The sequence below is a fragment of the Diachasma alloeum genome, unplaced genomic scaffold (assembly GCF_001412515.2).
Source record: "Diachasma alloeum isolate Michigan unplaced genomic scaffold, Dall2.0 Dall_scaffold_00354, whole genome shotgun sequence".
Lineage (NCBI taxonomy): Eukaryota > Metazoa > Arthropoda > Insecta > Hymenoptera > Braconidae > Diachasma > Diachasma alloeum.
Window position 1 is genome coordinate 927,043 of NW_021680493.1, and position 10,270 is coordinate 937,312.

Here is a 10,270-nt window from a genome sequence, read left to right on the forward strand (position 1 = left end):
TCTCTATCGAAATGCCGGGTTAGGAGTCAATGAAAAAAATCTGCTGTTACCGTCTGAGAAAAATAAATATCCCAGCAAACACTATGCCAACAATTTGTCGACAAATTGTCGACGTCCTGTTAAATTTTAGATGGCACTGGCAAAAATTCAGTAGCGAAGTGGTCAAACGGTTCAAGTCGATTTTGGATATTGACCAGTTTTCAATGAATATCTCGAAATCTAAGGGAGATAGCAAAATTTTTCTCATAACCTTTTTAGTAGCACTTAATTTGCTCTACAAAAAAGGTCATTATGAAAATTTCGCTATCTCCCTTAAATTCGGAGATATTTCTGGAAAACTCAACTGAAGACTAAACTGACTTAAACCGTTTGCCCACTTCGCTATTGAATGGTCTTCTGGGATTTGTTGAGTCCGCAAGTAATTATTAATCATTAAGATAACCGTCAGGCTGGATATTTTCTTTGATCAAAAATACTCATTTTATCTCTACGAATAGAAAACAGAATACCTAAATTTACCATTCACTAGCGAAGTGGTAAAACGGTTCAAGTCGATTTTGACTATTGGCCATTTTTTGTTGAATATCTCGGTATCTAAGAGAGATGGCTAAATTTCTGTCAATACCTTTTTTGTAGTGCTCAATGTGCTCTAGAAAAAAGGTCATTACAAAAATTGCGTTATCTCCTTCCGATTCGGAGATATTCTTCAAAAAGTCAACTAAGTGATAAGTCGACTTGAACCGTTTTACCACTTCACTACTGAATTCAACCGCACGACGAACATCAATTTCTGAAACAAGTGTTCTAAACACCTGTCTTACGGATAATTTCCAGAAGCTGATTAACACAGGTGAACGATAAGAAATAAAAAAATCAAATCATGACGAATTCAGCGCCGAAAATGAGTAACCGAGTGGAGAGGCAGGGCTCACCAAACACTGGTGGCAAGCGAAACCGTGGTGGTACAATAAAATCATCGAGTTACTTCAACAGTAGCTGTAAACAGGTAAAAAATTCACCTAACGGTCGACAAAGTTGTAGTCCACAATTTTCATCAAAAAATGGTGGCAACTCACCAATGAGACACGATAGTCCGCGTCATGGTAGTCCAACGAATGCATATTTTGCTGGTGCTAAATGGTCCGAGCCACCGTCCCCAGCTAGCCTACCAAAGCCACCGAGTCACTGGACAACGAGGCTCATGACAAGTTGTCAGGCCGAGGCATGTCACAACATTTCAAATCATCTGAAAATGATTCTCAACATCCAGGCTTGATTTCCGAGCGTCAATGCCGTCTGAAGGTAGATATTTTTCATAAAAAAAACAAAATACAAGCCAACAATGATTCTGGTGGGCAGGTTTTGGGATTTATTAATTAGCACCGTGAGCCTTCCATCAAATGGACTGCGGGCATTTTATTTTGTCCAAACTTGTGACTGAACATCAAATTATATACATATATGACACATGTATGTATATTTTCTTATTGTTCATGGAAGGAGAATGAATAATTGACAGTATAAAAATGCGATATTACGAGAAACAAGCTGTGAACTTTGAAAATCTCCCTAATGTTTTTCTTGTGCGCGAGAACATTGCTAATGTGCGGGGAACATTGAGTAAACTTGGTGAAGAATATCTTTGAAATGAAGTTCATATGGAAATGCTGGATTTGTAGGAAGATTGCAACCGGTGTTGAATCGAGCCTGGCGTTTAAATCGCGTTTCGATATGTCAAAACATTTATCGATTAATATTGTAATGCCGTGTACAAAGTTGTAAACATATGTATCTAGGATATTCTTATTATTAATTAACTGTAAAATGGAGTGCACTCATACACGATGGTACGAAGATAATCCACCGATATATAGGGAATTATTCATTATAAATTTGTGTTCGGAGATTCTGAAATTTCAATTTCAAATTATTGTCATGAAGTCGTTATCACAGTTTTTTTTCTTTTTTTTTCTTCTCAAATTGGTGATAGTATCCTGACGGTTTCGTATGATGGAAAATTTTTAAGGTTTTGTGTTGAGTAAAATGATTTTTTTCCGATCGGATGAACGCTCCATTTCGATTAAAAATACCAGTAAATTTTTAGTTTAATTGTAATTATTTCGTTTTATAAGTTAACTTTTACTCAATTGATTATTCGAGATGTTGAAAATTACTCTTGCGAATTGAAAAATTATCTGAAATTAGGGAAGAGCTTGGAGAGTACCCTGTGACGTAGATTAGAGATTTGAGGAGGGGAATGACATGAGTAGAGAGTCAACGCCGAGGACATGAAAATTTGTACTCAATAGGGCATTTTTTTTCGATCATAATTGACTGAACTCCACTGCGAGCTAGTTTTCCTTCAAACACTTATGCCATTTATTTCCGAATACTCGAGTTGAAATTGAAAATCAATTGCACAAAGTTGGCGAAATTATGTGCCAGGAAGGGCTTGACTATAATGTGATCTCCGACGACTTAACGTCTCTATATTCTTATTTTTCTTTCTAAGTACCAAGTCAGGTTAGTGGTAATGCCAACGAGTAAGGAGAATCTTATCTTCTTTGCTATACGTATTGTTTACTTTCGATTCGATTGGTCATACGTAATCTTACTAGTTTAATGTCGTCAGAAGAGAAACCGGAATTCTGCATTACTAACAAAAACGATATTTTGCGTTCGCCTTTATGTACACAAAATTTTCGATGACTTATCAATTAAATACTCAGTTTTAATTTCAATACTTCACTCGATATTAGCGATTATTTTTTTCAGCTTCATCCGTTTTGTTTCGTTCAGTTCAAAAAAACGGAATTTTTTTTCACTTTCGTTCGGAGAATTCATGCAGAGTTGACGTCATATCATATTAAATTGAATCAGAATAAAAAAGAATGAGCTCGTGTTCAGGCAAACTATAACTATTCATTATCATTGGGTTCAATAATCTTTCAGTTCACAATTAAAACGAAAATCTGTTATAGAACAGAGAGCAATGATTGGGATTTACACTCGTAATGATTGATAATTACACATTTGAAGAGCTTTGAACTGAATAGTTGCAATTTAAAAAATGAGAAATCTTTAGTCCGAGAAAGACTGATTGTGCTAAGACGTTTGTGTAATTGTTGTTGCCGCGTATTATTAGCGATAAAGTAATTATCATGACGAATTTATTATCGCCGCTGGCTCGGCGGCGTAGGGGCGAAAAGCAGCGAAAGTTTAATGAAAACGTAATCGGTGATTTAACAGTTAAAGTAAATAATTTGGAAAAATCAATGTGTTCCGAGGGTATGTGTGAGTTTCTTTCAGCACTTATTCTTGTTTCTTCAAGTGAACCAAATTTAACACGAGCGTAAGATGGAACAAAAGAAACAAGAAATGAAGAAAAGAAACCGGTGCACATGCATGGATGAATACATGGTAAATGTGTAAATAATTCGACGTAAATTGTAATATTAACTCCTAATGAATATTTTGTATATAAATTTATACAATGTGTAAATTACGAGGGAAGAAATAATTGTAAATGAGTTTAGTGCTCACGAAACTGACAATTGAATCCGCAATATCAGAAGATAACGCGATTAATATCAAATGCGTAAAACGTAATCGTGTGCACAAACAAGCAAAACGTCTTTGCAATGATGGAATTGTTCGATACTATGAAGAAGTGAAAATACAGATTTTGACATTGATGGGATTGAAGTCAACAGACAGCACGATAAATATGATGGATTAATGACCGAGTGGACCACTTGGGTCAATCGAATTTTTTCAATGAGATAATAAGGAATTTAAATTAGCTGTGATGAAATGATTATAGGTACTACTAATTTTAATTGATATCAATCGGATATTAATATGCGTACTGTCCCTCCTTCAACTGAATATTATCTGTGTATATGATTATTTGACAAAAATTAAACGAACGGCATAGGGAAGCTTAAAGAACCATAAGTCGAGTAATTAGGTGTATTTGTATAGGACGATAATTTTAATGTTAAGTCAGGTATTTACTGGTTTAAAAAAGGGAGAAATTTTGGATCATCAGGCGTTTAATTTTTACGTGAACATGGCTTTTTTTTTCTTTTGGAAATTTGTTGTTTTATCCTTGTCCGAATCAAGTCCGTGAAAAATCGAAATAGAAAGAACCGAAAGACCCAAAAGATGACACGAAATCTGTAATGGAATGGTGTATTGTATAGTAAATCTCTCTTTTTCGTGATGAGACGTTAAAATGTGATATTCCATCGTACAATTTCTCTTTTTTTCCTATTTTATGAACGTTGACACATAGCATGTTATTATTATTTTTTTTTTTAAGAAAAGCCATTTCTCGGCGGCGGAAATTGATTTTTAAAAGTATTCGGAGAGAAATAGCGTAAATGCGAAATTTGTTAGGAAACGAAAATCATGTCATTTCTCTGCTTTTCAATTTTATCATCAATTTTCTAGACGAAAACTGATATTCATTGAACGATATAGGGTTCTCTTCCTGTTATTAATTTTAAAAGAAGAAACATTATTTTCATTACTTGAACTAAAATTATTATCTAACAAGAACGATCAATTAGTGTAACAAAATTACCGATTACCAAAACTCGTGTATGAGTGATATAAATTTGCATCGCGATTATGGAAAATTATAAAAATGAGTCGGAATATTCCGACAGACAAGGCATGATAAGACAAAATAAAACATCTAAGGGTGCACTTTGAATGGTCAAACGCAACTGCAATTATCGAGAATAAATCTGAAAAAACAAAATTGTAAATGAAGTTAACGTCAAGATTAATGACAATACAAAGTGACCTCGATAGACGTTTGGACAATGCCCAATCATGTAGTCACACAACAGAAAACAAGGTACAAGTAAAATCTTGAATTATGCAGTCACGAACAAACTCACTGAATCATACACATAAACAAAGAAACACGATGCGATAGATGATTCGTCATTCGAGTAAGCCTTAAAGTTAGGAATTAAGGTACAGATGCGATATGAGAGGGAAGACTTGCATTATGTGAGCGAATTTCAATTATCGGACGAATTCAGAGGCCCAGAGAAAATCATTTTATTATCATTTAATTCAAGTTTTGTTACTCTTTGACACTCATAATAGAAGAATAAATACTTTCAACTGCTGTATTTTTAATATAATTAATGAAAATTGTAGTTGTGATTGTACGTTAAAAAATCAAAATTACTACTTAAATCGTTGAAATTTGTGACACATCATTTTAATTGCAAGTCCGATTAACTTGTTCAAAGTGAGTTTAAAAGTATTAAACATAGATTGAAGACTCAATTATGAGTTATTAAAGAGAGCTTCCCTCTCGAAGATCGGTGCGTTTTCCTGGTCTTTCAAGCAAGTGAAGATGAAAAAATAAAAACAATAAACGATGCAAATAAAATGCAAATGTCCAGTAAAATGCCGAATTCGAGTAAATAAATGATGAAGAAAATTGAATGATCTTGTGAGAGACGCACGGTTCTTCGTGGCCCTTGGTAAGGCACGTGCAAGTGCAAACATTTAAGCAATGAAATAAAAAATCCAATTTTCTCATTAATCCGAAACCACTGTTGTGCTCTTGCACGTGCGTAGCCAACGATTCACGACATAAAAATGAACAAAACAAAGAAAAAAAAGTTTGCGATATATTAAATAGTCTATGCCTTCAATTTTGTTATACTTTAAGAGGAGAAAATCCGTGAATATTGAGTTATCAGAGGGGCATTCAGTCTTTCACTGCTTCTACCAAAGTACATTGTCACGTGTCCCTCTGATAGTTGAATTTTCCCAATCTATTCGACGTCCGAGATTGGGTATGTTTTATTTTTTGAGTTCTGTGCCCAATGCACAAAAAAAATGAAACACATCGTTGAATTCAAAATGATTAAACAATGGAGATATAATACACTCTGAATGAGTCAATGATAAATATGCATTACTATCATAATGAGGATAGAGGAGGGAGAAAAATGGAGAAGTTTTTAGACTTAAATCCTAAACCGAAAATTCGTCAATCTGCCCGGTTAAATCGAGTTTACTGTGATTTTAAATTCTAATTGCGTGACATTCCTTGTACACGTTAACGAGTAATAATGAGAGCAACGACGTTGTACGCAAGGAAAGTTATGAGGGAAATGTAAAATTTTATTAGATTTAATTGACGAGTTTTCTATAGGAGGTAAAAGTACATTTTTCAATGGTACAATCGACCAATGTTTTTTCTTTTTTTTTTTTCAATAGAAGATACGCATCGAGAAACTGTTTTGTTAGGACGTGGGCTAGAAGACTGATCAAAATTTATAATAAATCATCAAAGGAATCAATTGCAAGTGTGTTAACTAGGCCACGTCATTGCAGAGTAACGCGTTCTCTGAGAATTTCCACTCGTATAATTTAAATTTTTTTAAAAATCGAAGTTTTTGAAAAACGAAGGGGAAGGGTAGTGTATAAGTGACCAATTCGAGAAATGAACATTTGTAAAGATAATATGAACAAACTTGGTCGAGAAATGAGAAGAGTTGCGCGGTATGTGCGTGAAATATGTGAGAGATGAACCTGCGAGAAGAGGATAAAGTGTCGCTTCAGGATTACAAGAGGACAGAGGCGAACGGAATATTGAATGCCGAGTGAAACGATACATCAAATCAGGATCTGCATGCAGTAATATACCGAAAACGATACAGATAATTCATGTAGATCGTTTTTTAAATATGGAGAGATATTCCTCGAGGAAGAGAAGTGGAGCTCGCAGAATCAAGGGGTGGAACCATTCAAGATAATGCGATATGGATTGGAGCAGGTGAATCGTAGAATTGCTGATATATATAAAATGCGTTTTGCGACACCTGAGCGGGGGCGAGAAGAAAGGGGCGAAGCTGCGAATTAAAGAAAAAAAAATGTTGCAATATATTTTGCAGAAAAAAAATGTGAAAAAATATTAATGCGCAGTTCGTGATGTAGAAAATGAGGATGTAGGAGGGAAAATTAGAGGGTGATGATGGAGGGAACATTTTTTGAAGCTTTGTTACTGATTTGGGGAGATGGCTAAGACATCTTGAGCCTCATGATCACAATTAAGGATAACCAGAGAACGCTCTTCACGAGATCCAGCGAGTTTTATGATCTTTCGGCTGAAATTGAATTTTTCATCAACCGTCCTTTATCATCTTAAGCAGAGAGTGATCGTACGATCACAATTTTAATTCATACTGATAACTACAATTCGAGCCAAAATATACGAATTTTCTTTTCTATTGATTCATCAAATACAATAGCAGATGAGAGTGTCTACTTAAGATATCACACAACGCATATTCCATTGACTGCAGTAATCATTATTATTGTCTGACTGCAATATTTGAAAGGCTCGAATTAAAAAAAAAAAATTTCAGTTTCCCCAATTTTTTTGGAAATCATTTTTTTTTTCAAAATTATTACACTCTCATCTTAGTATAATTGGCAAACAGTTTTTAGGGCCCTTTTCAGGGCCCGCAAATGTATTCCAATGTGGTATACTCAAATTTCGCTCAAAAGACAAAAAAAATCTGCCCTTTTTAGGGCAAAAAGGAAAACGTAATAGTAAAAAACGTTCTTTTAAGAACGAATATAGAAAACTGTCCTTGTCAGGACAATCATCGGCAGCAGTTTGGAGTAAAGACTGGGGGAAGAGCGACCTTGGGGGCTGGAGGCCATCACTTGGGAAAATACGCAGCCTATAGGAGCCAGAGAATATTCAGCACACGACGACATTCAATGGGTCAATGACATCACTGAAGCAGGATTAACAGATGAGTATCAGTTACTACGTAGTTTCACAGATGTTTGCTCTCAAGGTGACTCGATGGGTTTTACAATTCAGTTCAAAAGAGGTAAATCAGTTTGGCTTTCGCTCCTAGTTGAATTCAATAGCGAAGCAGTAAGTCGATTTTGACTTTTGGCCAGTTTTTCATGAATATCTCGGAATCTAAGATTCCTGGGGAATTGGAATAATCCATTGAACTTCCACATTTATATTTATTCTTAATTGAAGCTGGAAACAAGAGTCTTTACAGGTTTACAGAATTATGTCTGCTTCAGTAGTTCAATTGAAACAATGTAGGCACCAAAATACATTCAATGGAACAGGAACAGGGTCCAATGATTAACGAACCGTAAATAATCTACTCATTTCTCTTTTGTTCAAATTTCCAGTTATTGTACCAAATTAACTACAATACTGGTTATATAACCAAATTTCTGAAAGGAATGGGTACAGAAATATTTAGGGATTTTCGCTGTTCCGTTATCTTCACGGATTTGAGAGATTTCGTGGCCGACTTTCACTGAACGGGAATGTAAGTAATAAATGGCGATATCGGTGACGGTATTCAACCGAATTTGAGTGATTTGAGTCTTCAATAATTTAACTTTCATTATGAAACTGCTTGCTTTGGAATTTTCCACACTTCCAGATTTCCATGGGTGTCTGCAAGAGCAGCAGTATCTCTGAAAACAGAAGGATGCCAGAACATCAAATTTCAAGTTACATATTAGGACGCAAAACTAATTCATTTCTTCATGAAGGATGACATCATTTCAGGCCAATCGACTGGAAAATTTGAGACTTTCAAATTCGAAGTCAACAATTTTTTTTAAATTTTCAACTAACGATTTTGTTGGCCCAAATTAAACTTGTTTGAGAACTCGTTCTCAACCAAGCAAAATATAATTTGAACGACGCTGAATATTCATGATTTTTTTAAAAATTTTCTCACGCAATTTAATTGACAAATTTGATAATTGTCTGTACCAAACTGCAAAAGACCCTTGAATATCCTTAAGCACTGATGCTATTATCAGAAATGTATCATTTAGTATGATTACCTTTTTTTGTTAAAATCAAGGGCAGCAATATTTCCACATGTAGACAGCATTTTTAAATTTGTAACAGCTGTCCCATTACGAATATCATAAAAATTAACCGAAGAATTCGCTCCATAGGCGGAGATTACGTCTTTCCCCCATGGAAACCATTTTAGTCCAATGACTGTATGTTCCACTGCAATTACTCGAACGATGGAACTCTGCAAGGTCAATTGCCGTGAATAGAAATTAAGGTTCGGATGGATTATCTTTCGAACGTCATCTCGATTGTTATTCTATCTTCATAATATAAAATGTATCACAATTTCCATTGGATTTTGCATCACGTAGGAGTCCCTAAAAATTATGATTGTACAATAAAAAAAAAGTAGAAAAAAAACTGAACACTTTCAAAGAGCGTTTTTAATAAAGATTAAGAAATAAGTCCGATAGACAGGAAATAGTGAGTGGATAATTTATCATGGTAACTAACGAACTGACAGCCATTAGATACATCAAATTATTAATTTGCAATTTCCTCCCTATTGGGTTTATTTCCCAATTTTTTTCAACGTTCTATTGATTGTAGAATCATAATTTTTGGCGACTCCAGGGCTACGTAAAACTGAATAGCAATTGGAGATTATTTCCAATTATTACAATAAAAAAAATTAAGATCACGTTCGAAAGGTAATCCACCCGGGCCTTAAATATATCAATGGGGATTTAAATAGGCCGTGACTACTCGCACCATTGCGTGAATCACTCCCGTACACTCCATACACTCCACGCATGCGTGAAGTTTGTGTGTTTCACGCAGCCGAATTTTCATACTGCTGTATATTTCCCGCAGTTGAAGTTTCATACTACTGTGTGTTTCACGCAGTTGAAGTTTCATACTCCTGTGTGTTTCACGCAGTTGAAGTTTTATACACCTGTGTGTTTCACGCAGTTGTATTTTTATACACCTGTGGGTTTCACACAGTTGCATAAAAATACAACTGCGTGAAACACACAGTAGTATAAAACTTCAACTGCGTGAAACACCCGCTCGGGTTTTCAATTCAAAACCCGAGTTCTTCAACAAAAGGCCCGAGTTGTAGGCCCGAGTTTGTAGCAGCGATGTCAGATAAGATATGAATGTTTTTTTGGGCTCAAATGAAAGAGCGGCTCGAGAAATGGCGTGCTAGGGTCTCTAAACATGACACATGTCTCTGAAGATGATGTCTGTTTTCAATTGAAAAGCAGAGTTGTGACATTGTCTAGGAGGACAATGGGGTCTAGGAGTATGTATAGATCATTGGCGTCTAGGAGTCTCCCCTGGTTCCAACCCATCTTTAGAGGTCCTAGCACACCATTTTTCGACCCGCTCTTTCGTTTGAGCCCAAAAAAACATTCATATCTTGTCTGACAT

At 35.3% G+C, this 10,270-nt stretch overlaps 2 protein-coding genes across 2 annotated transcripts in view; one reads left to right on the top strand and one right to left on the bottom strand.

The window, feature by feature from the left end:
• Positions 1 to 880: 880 nt before the first annotated feature.
• LOC107041084 (proline-rich nuclear receptor coactivator 2) lies at positions 881 to 1,276 on the top strand. The gene has a single exon (XM_029126308.1). The coding sequence runs from the start codon at positions 881 to 883 to the stop codon at positions 1,274 to 1,276; it is 396 nt and encodes a 131-aa protein (XP_028982141.1).
• Positions 1,277 to 8,008: 6,732 nt separating this feature from the next.
• The window catches only part of LOC107041081 (WD repeat-containing protein 34), a 6,848-nt gene continuing 4,586 nt past the window's right edge, over positions 8,009 to 10,270 (bottom strand). Inside the window, exons 8-9 of the mRNA XM_015261462.2 lie at positions 8,878 to 9,077; positions 8,009 to 8,499 (exon numbers count right to left, since the gene is read on the bottom strand). Of these exons, the coding sequence (XP_015116948.1) occupies positions 8,427 to 8,499; positions 8,878 to 9,077 (273 nt within the window). The 3' untranslated portion in view covers positions 8,009 to 8,426. The remainder of the gene's footprint in view (positions 8,500 to 8,877; positions 9,078 to 10,270) is intronic.

Bases quoted from the DNA above. Each gene is read 5' to 3' on its own strand.
- LOC107041084 (XM_029126308.1), top strand. From the start codon at position 881: ATGACGAATTCAGCGCCGAAAATGAGTAACCGAGTGGAGAGGCAGGGC.